Source organism: Mytilus californianus, unplaced genomic scaffold (genome assembly GCF_021869535.1).
Source record: "Mytilus californianus isolate M0D057914Y unplaced genomic scaffold, xbMytCali1.0.p SCAF_7, whole genome shotgun sequence".
Classification (NCBI taxonomy): Eukaryota; Metazoa; Mollusca; class Bivalvia; order Mytilida; family Mytilidae; genus Mytilus; species Mytilus californianus.
Window position 1 is genome coordinate 59,482,001 of NW_026262723.1, and position 19,832 is coordinate 59,501,832.

General features: G+C 30.6%; 2 protein-coding genes across 5 annotated transcripts; both read right to left on the bottom strand.

Moving 5' to 3' along the window:
* Positions 1-5,273: 5,273 nt before the first annotated feature.
* LOC127707475 (tripartite motif-containing protein 45-like) lies at positions 5,274-8,674 on the bottom strand. The gene is made up of 2 exons (XM_052212009.1): positions 7,875-8,674; positions 5,274-6,273 (listed from the first exon to the last, which is right to left on the bottom strand). The coding sequence occupies exons 1-2, from the start codon at positions 8,630-8,632 to the stop codon at positions 5,985-5,987; spliced, it is 1,047 nt and encodes a 348-aa protein (XP_052067969.1). The 5' UTR covers positions 8,633-8,674; the 3' UTR covers positions 5,274-5,984.
* Positions 8,675-14,171: 5,497 nt separating this feature from the next.
* Positions 14,172-19,112, bottom strand: LOC127708183 (uncharacterized). Of its 4 annotated transcripts, none has more exons than XM_052213030.1 (4): positions 19,074-19,112; positions 16,993-17,206; positions 15,802-15,909; positions 14,172-15,105 (listed from the first exon to the last, which is right to left on the bottom strand). In XM_052213030.1, the coding sequence occupies exons 2-4, from the start codon at positions 17,203-17,205 to the stop codon at positions 14,923-14,925; spliced, it is 504 nt and encodes a 167-aa protein (XP_052068990.1). In that variant the 5' UTR covers position 17,206; positions 19,074-19,112; the 3' UTR covers positions 14,172-14,922. The 4 variants fall into 4 exon arrangements, with proteins under 4 accessions (XP_052068990.1, XP_052068989.1, XP_052068988.1 ...); XM_052213029.1 differs by lacking the exon at positions 19,074-19,112 and adding an exon at positions 18,806-19,060 and having other exon boundaries at positions 16,993-17,503; XM_052213028.1 differs by lacking the exon at positions 19,074-19,112 and adding an exon at positions 18,806-19,059.
* Between the last annotated feature and the right edge of the window lie 720 nt (positions 19,113-19,832).

The window sequence follows — 19,832 nt, forward strand, 5'->3', positions numbered from 1 at the left end:
ATCTTAATCAGATTGGTTAGGCACCGACTATTCATCTTTTGTGGGTGGGAACATGTGTATTTCCTTGGGCTCAGGTCAAACATATTTTTCGACTTTAATAAAAAAAAAATTTTCAATAACATAATTTTTTTTTTAATTTCATTCTTGTTTTTATTTTTTCCCTCGTTTTCAATGGAAACAAACTATTTTTTCGCTTCCCTTCTGAAATAAATAGTCTTTTTCAAGAAATTTGGAATCAAACATTTAAAAAAAATCCGGGCACTACGGCTTCCTCCATCAATATAAACTGACCGCCACGAAATAGCACGATTGTGTTGAAAGTGGCGTTAAACCCCAATCAATTAATCAATCAATCAATCAATCAATCAATTAATCACCCAAACCGGTATAATTATGCATGAGTAGATAATTTTATAGCTATTGTTATGAAATACTTTAAAATGACTGTGATTTAATTGGTGTCTTTTGCAATAAAAGATGATTTATCATATTTTCCCCGCATCAGGGAAATTCTTCAAATAGCTCCTGCATTAATTGATTTAAATCTTCCTCCGAAATGTTTAAAACGTTGATTTTTGTTAAATTGCACCGTCACATTTTTTCTATAAAATGCACTTTCGGAAGCTGCTACGAGGCTGGAGCTGCTAAATCAGAAACAGTAAACTGGCATTAAAAAAAATGCAGAATATCCTCTGGTTTATGAAATATTTGAACTTCGGGTGCTCAGTACACAGTCAAGGACCCATAATTTAATAACTTTCACCGTATGTTCATTATTGTAAACCCATCGATTAAACCTAAACTTTGCAATTTATATTTTGACAATTTTCCAACAATATCAGAATGGTTTTTTCATCTTTAAAACGAGGTACCAACGTGCCAATGTTTATCTCTTTTAAAATCTCAACCACTTTCCAAACAATAGATTCAGATTTGAGCCGGGTTTGTAATAATTCCGGATAAGCAGATCGGAATCAGTTATGACGTAGACAGTAATTGTTCTAATTGTAATCCTGTTCATTGACCATAACAACGATGAAAACACAGCATATAAGGACGTTTTGACATCATATAATGAAGTAAACCGCACCACATAATATAATGTAACAAGCACATAATATAATGACACAACCACATCATATAAGTATATTTGCACATAATATAAGAATGTTAGCACATCATATAAGTACATTTGCACATCATATAAGTATATTTGCACATCATATAAGTATATTTGCACATCATATAAGTATGTTTGCACATCATATAAGTATGTTTGCACATCATATACGTATGTTTGCACATCATATAAGTATATTTGCACATTATATAAGGATGTTTGCACATCATATAAGTATATTTGCACATTATATAAGGATGTTTGCACATCATATTAGTATATTTGCACATCATATAAATATGTTTGCACATCATATAAAGTTGCTTGTACATCATATAATGACAAGTGCACATCATATAAAGGTAAATGCACATCATATAATGAAAATGGGCATAATAAGACAGTTTTGGCGTTCCATATTATTCTACTGAACTACTGGTCTTTCAAGAATTATGACTTCTTTAGTGTTGATATAATTTCTGACACGCATTGTATTTGCGGTTGTAAGAAGGCACATTAATTCTTCTTATAATGCCTATTATACAAAATCCAAAGAGAAATTCTGATAAACAATCTTAGTTTGATTCCTGATGACAAAATAGTTTGAAAGATATGCAACATGAAAAGTTACTTGCATAACATTCAAAATCATTTATTTGTATACACTCATAATAACCTATTGCTTTCATCTACATATGACAAACTATAGTAGGATGGTCTGACTTTTTTTTATAATTGTTATTTCTTTTTTTTACTGAAATCGCTCAAAAGTAAAACGAATTTCTTTGTTTTTACTTTAGTTCATTCTTAAAATGAACAAGTGACTTGGAAGAGAAATTTCATGTAAACATTTAAACATTTTGTCAACATTTTGTGGGGTTAAGCTAGTTTTTTGTGGAATGGTTCCTTGTATATTTTCCAAATATCCAAATATAACTGACCAATCAAAACATTCAAGCTTATATTTACTTAGAGGCCCTTCCAGGGTATAGAAAAATGTGGAAGAAGTTATATGTTATTCTAAAATACAAAAAGTTTTCAATGATCAACACAAAAATAGTTATTAAAATAACTTGCCTTCATTCTATATTTTGGAATAAAAGTATTTTAAGGGTATATTCAACTTTTATAACTCAAAATAATGTTTTGTTGATAATAACTTTCTTTCACTTATATAAACTTACCTTATATATCTATGTCAAGCTTCAGTTTCATGACTTACTAGATAAAATGTCTATTTCATTACACTTTACCGCATAATCACTCGTAAACACCCACCTAATTCACTAAAAAAAATTCAATCCCAACTGGCTTCCATACCTACCGTGGTACTACTGGATGCAAGGTAAAGAAGCCTTTCTATCGCCACTGTAAAGAATAAGAGGTTCAAAATCAATTTCGCAGATATGACAAAAAGAGGCTAGTTCTAGGACACCTTCGACATGACATTTTTTTAGGGCATTTTTGTAGAATGTTTAAATGTAACATTTGATCGATTTAATAGAAATGTTTTATCATATTACTCCCAGTTTTTCCAATGAAATTAAAGCAAACTTTGTAAACTGATATTTATTTATTGCATCAGATATTATGATACATGCAAAGTTGGTAACAACATTATTGAAACATGGGATTGAACTACCTAATCCTGACTGTAGCCATTTGTGTTCAATTCGTTCTTCATAACATTTTTTGGTTTATAAGCTTTGAATTTTTCAAGTTTTTGATTTCATCGAGCATCACTGAAGAGATATCTGATTTGGCCTTTTTAAGGTCCTATTTGGTAATATAGCTTTTCAATTGTTTTGGTTCTTGTACATCCTTGGCTTTCAAATATTAGGCTTTGAATGTTCCTGATGAAGATTTGAACAAAACATGACTGATTCATATACAAACCCTTAATTGAGTTTTGTGATATAGACTGTATTTTGAACCTAATCTAAACATCTCCCTCTTCCTTGATTTTTATCTTCCCTCGAGCTTGGATTATAGTTTTCCATAGTTATGTAACGAAATAATTTAAGATCAAAACACAATTTATTCCCAAATGACACGATATTGTAATACCAACCATATGTACTCAGTTTTCTTATTTATTTTGACATAACAAAAAGCGGTCTTGGATGCATTAAAACAAGATTGAGATCAACATCCCGTATATATAAAGTAACTTTTTATCTATATTTCCCAAAAAGTAAAGCTGTGATCAGAAAGGGTTGTTGTTTGCATGCTGGTGTGAATTCCTATGCAAAATGAGTATTGTGCATTTCCCTTTACAAAATAAGGAGATGAGGTATGATTGCCAATGAGACAACTATCCACCAAAGTTCAAATAAAGTGGATGAAAGCAATTATAGGCAACCGTTCGGCCTTCAACAATGAGAAAAACCCATACCGTATATAAAAAGTTCCGACATGAAAAATATGAATCAATTAAATTGAGAAAACTAACGGCCTAATTTATAACAAAACAATTAACGAAGAACAAATATGACAGACATGAACCAACGACAACCACTGAACTACAGGCTTCTGACTTGGGACAGGCACATACAGAATGTGGCGGGGTTAAACTTGTTTGTGAGCGCTCAATCCTCCCCATAACCTGAGACAGTGGTGAACAGCACAACTTAAGAACAAACTATAAAAATCAGTTGAAAAAAGCTAACTTATCAGATCGATACAATTAGAAAAACATCAAACATAAACACAGACTGGACGTGGCAGGACATTTTTCCATCCCTCATCCGTAACAACAAAAGGACACTAAGTACAGTTCTGAGAGTACTCGCAGTTACTGACAGCTAATTCAAAGCCAATAACAACTGATAAAAAAAATCATGTATCTAAGACTAAAATATCAATCAGTACACATCCAACATCCATGGATTTAGTGTAAAGACGTCATTAACAGTCAGAGAAAAACCCGACCTTGTGCTATGCCAAAATTGACAGATTGAGTACCTTTTAAGTGCATATGTGTATAACAGAACTATTGTATGATTTTGATTTACTGATAACTAAATCAATATTTATACCAATAAAAAAAAATATTCAAAGATCTAATTTGCCCACTTTTATAAGTCTGAGGTTGTCCTATAGACCAAGAGTTTAGATTCCTGGTATTGTTATCTTAAATACTCCGCTAAAAAGATTTGGAAAACACCCGGTTTATAGTGTCTTTGAACTTGTATTTCTCATGAAGTAGAGCTATTGTAAATATGAAAATGACTCTAGGCATCTATGTTGCTCTTTTTTTTTGCATGTTAACACATCACCGGATTTGTACTTACATGAGCAACACGACGGGTGCCAGCGTGTAACAGGATATGCTTACTCTTTCGGAGCACCTGATACCACCCCCACTTTTTGGTGGAGTTCGTGGTGCTCTGTCTTTGGTTTTCTATGTTGTTTTGTGTACTGTTGTTTGTCGGTTTGTCTTTTTCTTTTTTGGCCATGGCGTTGTCAGTTTGTTTTCGATTTTTGAGTTTGAATGTCCCTTTGGTATCCTTCTCCTCTCTTTTGTCCTGACTATGTTTAGTATATGTTGATTATGCATCTCTCTTTGTCTGTTTGTATTAGGCTTATGTTGTCAAAATGTTTCGATTCTGAACTGTGATGTTGAATAATACAAAAAACAACATTAGGATCATCGTCCGTTTAAAGTGTCTTTGAATTTGTATTTTTCATATGTTGAATAAGAATAAGGTTTCTGGTTTCTTGTTGTTTTTGCATGTTGTTTTGACTTTGTGTATCGTATGTCAGTTGTGCAATTTTTCTAGTGGTTTTCATTAGTCTAAATAATTGTGTTAACAAGATCTTTTCGACTTCTGGCAAATTTTGTCGCTTTGATATTCTTCTACATATATATTCATGAAATGTCAGATCGGGTGTTCTCAATATTTTAAAACGTCATTTTCCTCGAAGTATCACGTCCAATTATTCGCTCCTTTTTTAAAGGGTTAATCAATTTGTGTATACATAGATAAGAATAATGTATAACCTTTCCAGTGGTAAGCCCGTAGATTAAATAATAAACCAATTTTTTCTTTACCAAGAATGAAATAACTAACTTATAAATTGTTAAAAAAAAAAAAAACATTTTCCTTGTGTAATTTCATTTTGTTGTATATATAAATAAATGGATAACAAATAGATCAAATATCTTCAATGGGATCACTCAACTTACAACTAATAACAAAAATTGTCACTGGTTTCTAAATAATTCATCATAAGAGTTTCTCGGTGATAATAAGACACATAGAACATACAACAATATATGGTAAAGTTTTTTGTTTTTTTACAAACATAATTTATAAAAGATGTAAAGCATATTTATACATTTATTCCATCTATGGTTGTCAGCTTTGCCAATGTATTCCAGAGTTGTAAACTAAACATCCTCAACTAGGTGTGTTGGAACAAAAGCTTATACTGCCACTCGTTCTATAAGTCAAATGATGTGTTCATTTTATTAGTAATATGATTGTTATTCACATTTCTGGGATCTTCGCCAAATACACAGGATAAAGATGAAGAAGCAGTCAATATGTTGTTACTTATACAGCTTCGATACTGAACAGTGAATTTTTTTTTAGAATTTATTGTTTTATTCTATATTTAAATAAAAAAAATAAGTGATTACAAAAATTAAAACAATAAATAAGGTGAATAAATTAAAAAAGTTTTAAATGCCAATTGTTTTTTCAAGTTCCATTATTTAATTTTTCTAATGTTTTTTTCAAAATTTTACCAACGATTTATTTTATTGATTTTGATATTTCGTCAAAAAATGAAATTCTGAATAATTTGAATCAGATATTAACAAAATAGTACGAAAACAATGTTTATAATACACACAAATCTACTGCTGAAAAGGCTCAATTGTTATTGACACATTGTCTTTGCCTTTCGCATTCCTAAATATGCTTGTAACTTCACCGTGTGTCAGGCCTTTAGTTTGTTTTCCATCCACTGCGATTATTCGATCAAATTGTTTAAGACCTGCCTTAGCAGCAGGGCCATCAGAGGAAACATAAGACACGTATACGTCTTCATTTACATCCTTTCCACCGACAAAACGTAAACCATACCCAGACGATTCAGGTACCAGAAACAAACCTTTCGATTTTGGGTTTGGTTTCGAAAAGGATCTGAAAATCATAATAGATTTCATTAACATATATATCTGATCATTTTAAAAATTGTATTTTTAATTTTCTACCTTTATATTTAAGTGTTGTTAAAATAACAGGCATAGGCACGAAAATTAGTAAAAAAATCATCATGTAAGGGCTATAACTCTGTAAGGATTTATGCAATGGTTTCGGTTATTTGACAATATAATTTTTGAGATAATAGGCAAATGTATTAACATGTATCCATACATATTCAAATACCACTTACAAGTATCAAATATTATAGACCGAGTATCATGTCCTCAAAAGAGTGTTTAAAATGAGGCAATTATTTGAATCAATTTAATAGATAGATGAGTAAATAATGGTTTGATTTTCCTTTGTCGAAATGAACATGATGAATCTCTCCTAATTACAATGTATGGTTTATAATTTTTATTGATCATTATATTAATTCATATATGCAATATGCTACTTTTATATCAAGACCATACGAAATATTTATATAATTGTTGTTTCTTTCATTGAAAATATATATATTAAGCTATGTATCATATATTATAAATATTTCTCCTTTAGGGCCTATATATTAAAGATACTCAATTGATGATATATGTAAAATCTAGAATAATGATAGGGATGGTAAACTATATGGATGGAGAGTTGTCTCATTGGCACTCATACCACATCTTCTTATATCTATATACTTGATTGCTTGATACTAACCCGCTTTTCGTTTCTTAGACAGATTATAGTTTACTCTAACACACGTCATATAAATACAAAAATAAACCAGCTTTCCAATGGCAAGAAAAACAAGTGGAGATAATATGAAAATATAAGCCGCTTGCTGGCGCTCTTTGATTCAATACATTGTTTACTCAACAGTCCCTTCGAAAACCCATTATCTCTTATAATCCGCCATTTTCTACATTTGAAAATGCCTGTACCAAGTCAGGAATATGACAGTTGTTGTCCATTCGTTTGATGTGTTTTGTCTTTTGATTTTGCCATGTGATTAGGGACTTTCCGATTGAATTTTCCTCGGAGTTCAGTATTTTTGTGATTTTACTGTTTTTTATAAAAAAGTAAATTAATCGTCTTTATTTCATCAACAAATGTTGTAAATAACTCATATCATAAACTGATTTTATGAATTAAATATATGTTGAAGTTCAAAAAACTAAAAGATAAACTTCGAAATCCGAATTAAATACCGTTGCGACGCGTAGCTTTTTAGTTTCCGGGTAGTTCAAAGCTGGCACAATTTTGTTCTGGTGGATGAATATATGTACGAGGCGGTGTAATGATAATTTTGAATGTGCTTTTCTCATTGTAAAAAGTTCAAGAACGTTTCCAGCACCGATTAACGAGCAAAATTTCCCTAAGTATCACGATTGAAAGATTTCCCCTCCTAATATCCTGATCTTTACTGCCTTTTTAAGGCTTCCACATTAATAGAAAAACAGAATACAATTTCAAATGATGTTAGCAGATTTTAAGTGTGAATATTATGTCAGGTTCTTGAAAAAAAACGTTGTTTTCCAGATGTGAAAAAACGAAATAATTGGTATACAGTTGTTAAATTACTATAAATGGAAGCACCTATAACTTACAAAAATTTGACACCTCCTAGTAAATCCTTGATGATGTTTTCGTCGACTGGTTTTGAACGATATGTAACAGTAGGTACATCAGGCAGGTTTGGAAGTTCCATTGTTTTCATGTCATCGAGAAGTTTCTGAATTTCAAAAACAGACGACCCGGTTGCTTTTTTCTGTCCAATTTCATCTAACTGCTGTTGCCATTTTTTGCATGTAGTTGAAATTGCATCATCAACACACGTAGGATAATGTTTTTTCACGTTTCCACGAGATTTCCTAACGTTTTCAATAATTGCGCTAACCATTTTGTCAACACTAGACTTTATTAGTTCACCTTGTTTCGAAATCGCTCGCTCAAGCTTTTCGCTCTCCTTCTCATAAGACGTTGTCATTGATTTCATGCCACCGCTTTTTCGCTTAAAATCATTTACGATTCCTTTCATTTTTGTAGATGCTTGGTCGTGCAAAGATGAAAATATTTTATCCAAATCCTCCACGCTATGGCCATTGTGGTTTTCGACTAAACAAGCCTTACATAACGGAAAATCGCAATCGTTACACATAAACATTTGTCGATTAATATGCCTACAGTAAAACTCTTCCTCTTGGCCTATCTCGTTTCTTTTTCCAAATACATGATTACGTGCCATATTTGATCTTAGATGAGCAGTCTTACAGTTGTTACAAAAGTATTGTCGGCATTGTTTACAGTACTGTGATCCTGGTGCTTGAACACAAATTTCGCAAGTTCCAATTGGAGATTGTGCCATTTTCCTTTTATCGTATAGACGTTGAAACCGAAAAAGCACGAATATCTATACTTCCTGTTTATCCCAGTGTCAATTGCATCTCCTCATATGTTTTCCTGTTCCAGGAAAATACTATCATGTTCCTAATCACTATTGTTATTTTGTAAGTTGCGGTAATTACTTTTACATGGTATAAATTTCAATGGTATCTTGTGTACTATTATGAGTTTTGCATATTAACGTAAAAATGGTTCATGTGGAGTACGATTCATGTAATAAGAGACAGGTGCTATATGATGAGCTCCCCATGTATATAAGTGCATGTTTGCTCTACTTATCATCATATTTTCGGTTATTATATATAAAATTTTGCGAGAAGTCGTATGCTACTCAGATACAAACTTGCGGGAAATCGTATGCAGCTTTAATTTGAAAACATTACCCTACGTGTGTTGATGATGCAATTTCAACTACATGCAAAGCAATACGTTATTTTTTAAAAGTCCCAACGGAAATTTAAAAATATATATATAACTGACATCTGACAGACTAATGAAACCCCTTGTCATTGATAATTATTCAATGTGTTATTATCTTGCGGCCTACACCTTTTTTGTTTCTGCATTCATGATGTTAACTATCCGTTAAAAAAAAAATGAAAATAACACGTTATAAATTTCATGCGTCTGGATTTACCTTCATCAGGAACGCTCAAAGCCGAATATTTGAAAGCCAAGGATGTATAAGGACCGAAAACGTTGACGAGCTATAAACCAAAAAGGGACCTAAGAAAATAGCCAAATCCATCTAAGGCCAACTTTGCCTGAGGGAGTTGAAACCTTAGTTTCTGTATAATTTCAAAATTTATAAACGGGCAATTTTAAATAGTTTGTTATAAATCATGTCAGTACCGAAGTACTGACTACTCAGATGATGATACCCTCGGGGACTGATAGTCCACCAGCAGAGGTATCGACTCAGTGCTGTAAAAAAATGAAAACAACACTTTAAAGGTGTTTGGACAACAGGTTCAATATCGCGGTGTGTGTGGTACAAAAATGACATAATAAGTTTATATAATATAACACAATGTTGACTGCTATACCCCTATTTTTGACATTTTTACCTTTTATATCTGGGTTTTTTTTGTTCACACATTGTTGTAATTATATTGGAATTGTATGCGACTGTCATACAAGTGAGAGGTTTAGCTAGCAATAAAACCAGGTTTAATCAACCATTTTCTACATAACATAAGGAAATACCTGTATCAAGTTAGAAATATGATTGTTGTTATCCATTCGTTATTTTTGTTTGAGCTTTTGATTTTGCCATTTGATAAGGCACTTTCTGTTTTGAATTTTCGTTGTAGTTCGGTATTTTTGTTTTTTCATATTTTCATTACACTTGGTAAAAAAAGTAAGTACTTTGCATCGGAATTAAACATATTCATTCTAAAACCAGTTGTTGGCATGACACGGGTTATGTTCTTCTCATATATTTTATGATGGTATAACACTAAACCCCTAACAGGAGGGATTGTGCCTGATATTCATATGATGAAGACATAATCTTTCAATCAGTTTAATTGAGGTCTGGAGCTGGCATGTCAGTCACTGCTAGTAGTCTGTTGTTATTTATGTATTATTGTCATTTTTTTATTTTCTTTTGTTTCCTATTCTGACATCGGACTCGGACTTCTCTTAAACTGAGTTTTACTGTGCGTACTGTTGTACGTTTGTTTTTTCTACATTGGCTAGAGGTATAGGAGGAGGGTTGAGATCTCAAAAACATGTTTAACCCCGCCGCATTTTTGCGCCTGTCCCAAGTCAAGAGCCTTTGGCCTTTGTTAGTCTTGTATCATTTTTAATTTTAGTTTCTTGTGTATAATTTAGAGTTTAGTATGACGTCCATTATCACAGAACTAGTATACATATTTGTTTAGGGGCCAGCTGAAGGACGCCTCCGGGTGCGGGAGTTTCTCGCTGCATTGATGACCCATTGGTGGCCTTCTGCTGTTGTCTGCTCTATGGTCGGGTTGTTGTCTCTTTGACACATTCCCTATTTCCATTCTCAATTTTAAGTAACCAATAAGTACAGAAATGATGCTCACTTTATGATTGAATAAATAATAATTCTATACGCTCTTGCATTAAGCTTCAATTAATGAAACATTTATTACGAATGCAATTTTGTTATGTTATTTTCTTAATAAAATAGTTTCTTTTGAAATATTCTTAAATTCGAAGTTTGCGTTTTAAATTCAAACTATGGAAAGGAATTTGAATTAAAAAAAATCATTATTCAAATATCCAAGATGATCTTTTCGTGTACATAAAACAAAGTAACATATTTTAAAACCATGGTTATCAACACAAATTCACATGTGTTTAGGATTCATTTAAAAATATCCTCCAACTTTATCAGTCCATGAGACATACGTCTTGTCTATAGTTTAAGTCTCAATCATTTCATTCTGAAAAAATAAAATTGTATTGTCAGAAATAAATTCTCAGCTTTACTGCATTGTATTTCGACTTAAATTTTATTTTCTCCTGCCTTCTCCTAGCGTAGACTAGTACTTTTTCATTTTATGTCCATTATATGCTTGATCATAATCACATTATATATGGATTCTACTACTGCATCGAGTGTGTCTCCAGTTGAGACAGTTAATTTTTTAGAATTCAAATAGCGAGGCTTGATGAACTTTCTAAGTAGTTAAAATTTAACTGTCGAGAGTGGTAAAATATCGTAGTGCACGAGTCGCGGCGGTTGATTCTGTTCCCCTAATGATTCAAGACTACATGAAGACAAAATTTATCTTTTATTTTCGATGATCTGCAAACAAGTTATGTTCTTTATATGTAACATCAGGTATGATCGCCTTTTTCGTTCCGTCACTATATGAAATTCAGAGGAAAGCAAGAAAAAAGTTGTACCATAAATGAGTTTTGCCCAATGAATAATTGAGATAAAACGAACCACACGTTGTTTATAAATAAGATAATCAACCAATCGCGAAAAGTATAAATTGGGTAAACATATACAACGTATTGTTTTAAATAATCTATGCATAAACTTCTTAGACTATCTACAAATAGAACTCTTCTCCATGTCAAGAGTCAGTGCGTTGTAACCATGATTGCAACGATGTACACTTTCCTAAACTGATCAGAGGAATGTCATTATTCTTAATTCCATTTATGAATGGCGAATTTATAGCTAAGATAAATTTACACAAAATTGTGTGCACAATGACGAGACAATTATCACTACGCTTTTTTTGTATAATAGTTGACACATATAATGATTTTCTTCGAGCCGTTTTATCGAGCTTTATTTTTCAAAGTATTTCTTTTGATATAGTCAAGAATCGATTTGATCAAATGTGATTTTCTATTTAGAATAGTATCAGTTATATAAAAAGCATTTACCAATCAGGTAGCTAGTTAAATTTATCACACTTATTCCAAGAAGATCATACAGATTTAGTATTTGAAAATAACAATCCGATTTATGACTTTAATTTTGATTTGGAATTATATTTTGTCGGAAACGGATATTTTTAAATTTACGGAAATAGGTATAATGATTATGTACTATCTTGTTTATCAATATTTTAGTAAAAATGAGTTAGATTGGACATCTAAAAGTTAGTATAGAAGAAAAGTCTTTAATAATTTAAAATCCATCACTTCCTGTCCACATGTTAAAAGAACCATTTCCCTTTTATTGCATAAGACTTACTCATTGTATATTTGAATATTCTTTTAATTTAAAATCGAAACTGAATCTATATGTAAATCAATTTTTGATATTCAAAATCTACTTATGAAAAACTATAAGATTTTCAAATTAGGTAACCAGATCAATTATATTTACTTATGCTTAATTTATTAATGTTCCACGAAGACCGTATTGATTGAGTTTTTGAAAAATAGACTGACTTAAAGAATTTTTGACATTTGAAATCTACCAATGAAAGACTATAAGATTTACAAATCAGGTAACCAGATCAATTATATTGAGTTGTATTCAATTTATGAAATGTTCCCGTATTGATTGAATTTTTGAAAAAAAAATTAAAACCTTATATGATGAAAAAATTATTGAAAACATGTTTTGAAAGAAAGTGATATTGCTTGATAGTAACAATTGTTAGATTTAGTGGTTTCACTTATGTGTTCAACTCCTATATTGATTGGCTTCAAAATGATTTTTTTCTGAAATATTTGCATTCCATGCAAAACATAACTTAAAATTCTTGTCACCTTTTTTTGGTGCGAAGAAACCACTTACGACTAAGCGCCACATAAATAAAAGACCATGGGAGATTCTGGATGGAGTAAACAACATTGAAAATAATGGGTAAAAACTACAAAAAAACGATATAAAGAATAGAGAAAATAAGACCAAGAAAATAGAGAAAAATGTGGGACTAAAATATAAAGAATAGAAAATAATTGGCAAAAATTATAAAGAAATGAAAAAATTGGTATAAAACATTCAAGAATAAAGAAATGAGTATCTCCAATCCAGACCCGCCTGTAGTGTACAATCAATACCGACAAATAATTTGCGGCTTAAGAGGTTATTTTCACTATATGAAATTCTCGTCTCAATAACTCAATGTATTTTAAAATTTTTTGGAATAACTGGTTTACGTCATCTGTTCTCCACAAGACTTGAGAAAACATTAAAATTTATGCACGACTTTATTAAACTTTATGTTGTAAGGAAGCGTGACTGGTATGCATTCCATATCAACATACAAAATAACTATGTGTTTGTTAGTATCACAACGCCATATGATTCTTACATTTATGATGCACGCTTACCCATAAAATTTAATTTGTTACATTAGAGGTCACCCGACATTCCTTCGCGAGGTTAATTGCTATATTTGTGGTCATTTCGTAAAACTTGTATCATAGTATGCTTCATTATTTAGCAATTAACAATAAATAACACTTCAAAAATGTTAAACCATATATACCTGGGTCACACATGAGCGAAGGTTAAAATTAATTCCTTGTTATATGTGTGGTTATATTTATAGAACATGGACTTCCTGCGTTCTTTTTTTAACATTTGTTTTAAATAATTGCTTATTTAAGGGTTAATTTTACGCGACCAAATAATTTCTCCGGGTAATTGCAATGATATATGATATATAACTTATTGTGAGCATAATTGGAGTTTTCGTAATTTTGGTTTTGTTTTTTTAGACATCAATTTTACGAGATCTTCATGAGGAATGTATCATTAAATTGATTTGTTGAAAAAACTTATTTTACTATTAGTTGAAAATATGTTTTTAGTAAGCATTTAGATACCCCCAGGTTTAACGTTTTTCAAACATCAATTACTTGTCAAATCTTCATGGAATTTTATTAAACATGGACAGAAGCTGATAAAAAAAATAAAACGGAACAATTTTGTCATAATGTACAAATATACTAGACTTTTACATCATAATCAAACAAAAGTATTATTGTGCACTGACTAACATGCATGTTATATACAGTTGTTTGTTTTAGCTCAATAAGAATAAGAATAAGAATAAAAATATTTATTATTCCAATCAAGGGCCCTTGATGGGCAGCATAACATGTACACATAAAACAATACATCATGATTTGTAACAGAAAAACATTTTTATATATTAAAATGAAACATTTAAAAGTTCAGACAGATGTTATTATCTTCATTCTATAAAAATCACATACATTTAATTCCAGGCAGGATCAGAACTATAAAATCATTACAATTATCATTGTTATTACATACATTAATTAACATTTCGTCTAACATATAGACATGTAATAATATAGCTCCCTAAATATTTTAGTATAGACAAATTTTGCCTCAATTGAAAGATATATAAAATTGGGACAGATACAGTTTATCTCCTTGAAAAATATCTCCCTATCATTATTGTATGCTGGACAACTAGAAATAAAATGTTGTTCATCTTCAACCAGATTTAGAGTACATTTCTTACAAAGCCTTTGGTCTCTTTCTATATATAAAGTTTTATACCTGTCTCTTTCTGTTTTGAGATCATGTGCACTGATTCTGATTTTACATATGGCACTTCTCAATTGAAAATTGTTTAAAGATAGATACATTTCTTTCGAAAAACAAGTTTTAAGTTTGAAATAAGTTTCTAATTTACTACTCTTTGTATCTCTTCTTTTTGTGTTCAATATATGAACGGCGAATAGCTAAAGATTACTGACTAGTAATGAGATATTTTATCCATTACAATTTTGATTAATTCTGTCCTTTTTTGTAATTTTTGAATATCACAACACATCTTCTGTCTCAACTTCACATACACTGTTTAAAGTCGCTCCATAATACTCTGTAAAAATATTCACAATTTCTGGAGTATTGAATAGTTTAGATATATAGAACTCCTTCTCTGTTTCCAATTGAAAAACTTTATCTTTTAGTTGTACATTTTTTGTTCTTAAATCCACCAGCTCCTGAAGTAATAAAAGAACCATTTTAGTAGATTTATTAACCAAACACTTCAATGAATATGAAGCAATAAAATTATTTTTTATCATATAAACATTAATATTCACCCATAATAAATGTTTGTTTTTTAGCTATGTTTGTACTTCCTAGGAATATAATCTTAAAATAGTGTTTGCTGGTTTTTTGTGACATCTTCCGACTTTTTCTCTAAATATTGGTACAGAAATCGCTTCGATTGCAAAAGAAACTGATGTTCTTCTGAACTTGGATTCATTATGGACCGACCTAGAGTAATTCAGAAATCCATCTTTTGGCTTCGTAAATTAATTTTTTTTCGTAGTCGCAGCGTTTGATTTTTGGCCCAATCAGGAGGTTAGAAACCATAAAATTTCAATTTTGCATGATCATTACCGATTAGGACAATTACGACATAAGAAACAATAACAACCTTGTACTTGTAATTTAAGTTAAAATTTTACACCTTTCTGTACTTTTATTGAAATTGCAGTATGTAAGAAATATATATTTTCTATAGAGAGTTTGATCAATTGGAAAAACTTATCAAGTAACAAAAGACTTAACAGTAATACGAAGCTCTAAAAAAAAGAGACGAAAAGACTGTCCGAATGCTAGACGAACATTTGCTTGAATTGATGATAAGAATAGATTCAACGATTATGTACTAGTATGATGTTCCTAACCTGTTTTACCAGATAATTAAATTGTTTTTTCTTTAGTCGACATTTTCGTGCAGAGGACCTGTTGCACCGTTTTCTGTAACATTGTCTTTCTCTTTCTTTTTCTGTAAGCTATCAATTTTTTAAAGGAAAGAAATCAATAACATTCATCCTGTAAACATTAATAACATATGTATGAAGGAAATGTTGGGTAAGAGTAAATGGCATAGCCACCCCAAAACACTTATTTGTTCGAAAATATTATCTATGGATTACGGCATGTCCAATATGACAAGGTATCAACATGAACCTAGATGGAATGTGGTAATTCTATTTTATTCTAGCTTTTGTGATTGAATTCCAGAATGAGTTAGAAATCATCACCAAATACCTGAATAGAAATGTTAACCCAATTCCCACTACAAAAAAAAACAAAACAAAAACAAAAAAAAAAAAACACAAATAACTATAAAAAAAAAAACAATCAACGAAACATAATTCATAAACATTGAAACTTTTGTTGACCAACTTTCATAACGAATACCCCAGAGAGCACCGTTCCATTCTATGCTGTTTTTGCAAGATATATTAGTTTTTTACTCGGAAGAGCATGAACACATTTTGCATGGTTCAACCAGTTTTGTGGGAAGATTTGTTCCTTGTATCCTTTCGATTTGTATAACAGACGACGAGAAGTATATACTTTATAAAAAAAAATTTATAAAACAAAAGCTCGAAACCCATTATGGTTAATTGTTCGACGTATTATTACATTGCGCCTACACATTTCGAGGTTTCATGTTACAAGTGTAAATGATACATTTCAGTTGTATGACTAACATGTTCACTATTGTGATGTGTGTGTGGTACAAAACGAAATTATTGGTTTTCTATCTTTTACCAACTAGGTGTAAATACGAAGAAACAAGCAGATACAAAAATGATGCTTGCTTTATTAGAAAAGTTAAATGGCTAAATTTTATGAAACATTTATCAAAAAAAAAAAATCATTAATATTTGTTAATTGGTTTTATTTTGATAAGAAATTATCTTTTGATAAGTTCGAAAAGTCTTCATATAAAATTCGTATTATTAAAATGAATTTCAAAATGAAAGTTCAAATTAAGATCCATTATTTAAATATTCAAGCTCATCTTTTTGTATTCATACAAAGATTAACAAATGTTAGTGGCTATGGTATCAAAACAAACTTACAGGTGTTTGTGGTTTATGTTCAAAATCTACTTTAAGTTCATCCAGTCCCTGAGACAGACGTCGTGTCTGTATTTTCAGCCTCAATTCGTCTTTTAATAAAGGCAATAAAGACTTTCTTGCAACTGACTCTTTTGCACGGTCATAAAGATCATTGTCAAAATTGTGAGCATCAGATGGCAGTCTAAATACTCTTTCATTTTCTTTGCGGTCCATTCTTGAAAAAAAAAAAATAAAATGTATACGCAATATATCTCAGCTACACTGGTGTTATCAAAGAAGTTTTCTAAGATGTTATTTCCGATTCCCTCTCCATGCACAGACTAGCTTTTTTATGTTTTGTCCAAATATATTCCTGACAGTAATCACATAATACATAAATATAACACGTGTTTTTTTTTTAATATTCTTTGCATTGACTCATGCTTACGCAAAATTAGGCTGTCTAAAAATAACTCTTCAGCAAGTTAAGGGTCAGTGAGTGGTAACCATGAACGAAACTTTGTGCACTTCCCTGAAATAAGGGAAATGGATTTATATACGAGCATTGACATTGTTACCTCATCCCATTATTGAATTCCATGATACATCGTACTAGTTTAAACTATTATTTGTACATGATTTATTAATACATGCAATATTTCTTTACAACATTTTATGCACTCTGAAGAGACAATTAGCCCTATGCTAAACTTGACACAATCACAAGCATTAAATTTTTAGTTCAGCCGTGTCAGTTTTATCATTATTCGCACAGTGTTTAAAATGCTGTTTTCTTTTCCAGTTGGTCTTTTCCTATAATGTAGAATCAAAAGTGAGCCGACATGATGTTCTATTTTTAAACACTACCTATTACATAAAAAAACTTACCAGCCAGGTAGATAGATAAATTTATCATACTGATTCCAAGAAGACCGTACATATTTGGTATTTAAAAATATTAATGTTTTATATGAATTTAAATTTATTTGAAATTAAATTTTGCAGGAATTATATATTCTTGCAATTAACAAAAGGGTTGTAAAAGATAATGTTCTAATAGACAGAAAAAGAAATATAAGAAAATCTTTTGATAATTAAAAAATTACAACATCCTATTCCTTAAACTTTATAAAATATCGTGCTTCCGATGCGCTTTTCACTTGCATTGCACACGACTTACCATTATTCTCTTAAAATAAGATCAAGACTTAAATGATTTTTTAATCTATTTTTGATTTTACAAATTTACCTATGATTAAAAAGTATAAGAATTACCAATAGGGTAGCGAAATCATTTATAACAACTTATATTTACTTCATTAGCGTTCCAAGAAGACCATATTGATTGCGTTTTTGAAAAATAGACTGACTTTTTGAATGAATATATTATTTGAAACTAGGCTTTGAAATAAACAGTTGCTTCCTGATAGTAATTGTTGAATTAGGAAGTTTGATTAATCAATACATTTTGTTTTGTGTAGTAAAGATCAGTAAGTCCATTTGTAAGAATGAAAAAAAACATTTCATTGTCCGTCCAATTACATTCTAAACACAATAAAACACCAATAACCCTCCAATAACTCGAGACCCAAAGAGTGTGTGACCTCTCAACTGGTATGTTTTAATTTGATAGTGTTGACATAAAATATGTACACGTTTAATTTGGAGTCTCAAAGGATATTTTAACTATGTGAAATTCTTTTTTCAATAATCCAATGTATCTGTAGTTTTACAATATTCATAACTGAAACATCTTTCTGATCTCTACAACCTCAAGAAAGCATACACATTTATGTATTCATTTTCATGTTGTGAGGAAGCGTATTTGACTTACCTTTTCTTATCTCATTACAACATGAACTTTTAAAAAAGCATTGTGGCTAAACACTAAAAAAAGTTTCTGTTGAAGTCCATATGTGCTTAATACGCCCGACAATTCAATCAGTTATGAGCAAACTCATCCATGCAATTATAAGCATTGCTTCAGTAGTAACTCGACAATGCTATGTATGTTGTCAACCCAAAAAATGCGAAAAATTAAAAAGCATTATTATTTAGCTTGGAACGATAATAATGAATTCTAAAAAAGTTAAAATGTATACCTGTTTTAGACATGTGCTATGGTTAAAAATAATTCCTTGTCATCTTTGTAGAATTATTTTTAGAACAGGTACTTTCTGTGTTCTTTATTTAGCATTGTTTTAGATAAATGCATATTATATGATTGATTCATTTCCCTAGGAAATTGGATAGCCATATTTATGTTTACAAATTATTTGTAAGCGTTGGCTTAAGATAATGCTAACGACTGCACTATATTTAACATGACAAAAAGTTTGCTGCAAGCTAAATTCCAAAGGTTTGTCTTCACGCTAAAAGCACCAATGTGTCATTGTTTGGGCCATGGGTTTTTCCTATGACAAACAATATTTTTTTTTGAACAGCAGGAACACGAAATGTTATTTATTCAAATCAATTTTGTTTTTATTTTGTTACTTATTTTAAGCAAAAACATAATCTATTCATTCACTGAAAGAAATTGCTTTGTATATATTCATATCGGACAAAGATAATGTACCTTCTAAAATATCTGAATAAAGACAGAACAGATAAGACATTTTTGACCTAGACGTCCTTTAAACAAAGGTGTTTTAAGTTTAGTTTTTTTTCAAATATTTTTGCCTTGGACATCACTAAAGAGACGTTTATTGTCGAAAACCGCATCTGGTGCAATAAATTTGGTATGTTTAATGATATTCCACAAACCTGTCCAAATTAAAAAAAATAATACTAGAAAATAATAAAAAGAAGCCTTGTCTCAATTTGTTTTTGATTTTAACATATTTTTGCCTTGGACATCA

Excerpts from the sequence above, each read along its gene's own strand:
- LOC127707475 (XM_052212009.1), bottom strand. The coding sequence starts at position 8,632 with ATGGCACAATCTCCAATTGGAACTTGCGAAATTTGTGTTCAAGCACCA. Across the intron at positions 6,274-7,874 it reads CTAGGAGGTGTCAAATTTTT|ATCCTTTTCGAAACCAAACC; the intron begins GTAAGTTATAGG and ends TATGATTTTCAG.
- LOC127708183 (XM_052213030.1), bottom strand. The coding sequence starts at position 17,205 with ATGGACCGCAAAGAAAATGAAAGAGTATTTAGACTGCCATCTGATGCT. Across the intron at positions 15,910-16,992 it reads AACATAAACCACAAACACCT|CTTACAGAAAAAGAAAGAGA; the intron begins GTAAGTTTGTTT and ends AAAAATTGATAG. Across the intron at positions 15,106-15,801 it reads TTAATTATCTGGTAAAACAG|GAGCTGGTGGATTTAAGAAC; the intron begins GTTAGGAACATC and ends TTATTACTTCAG.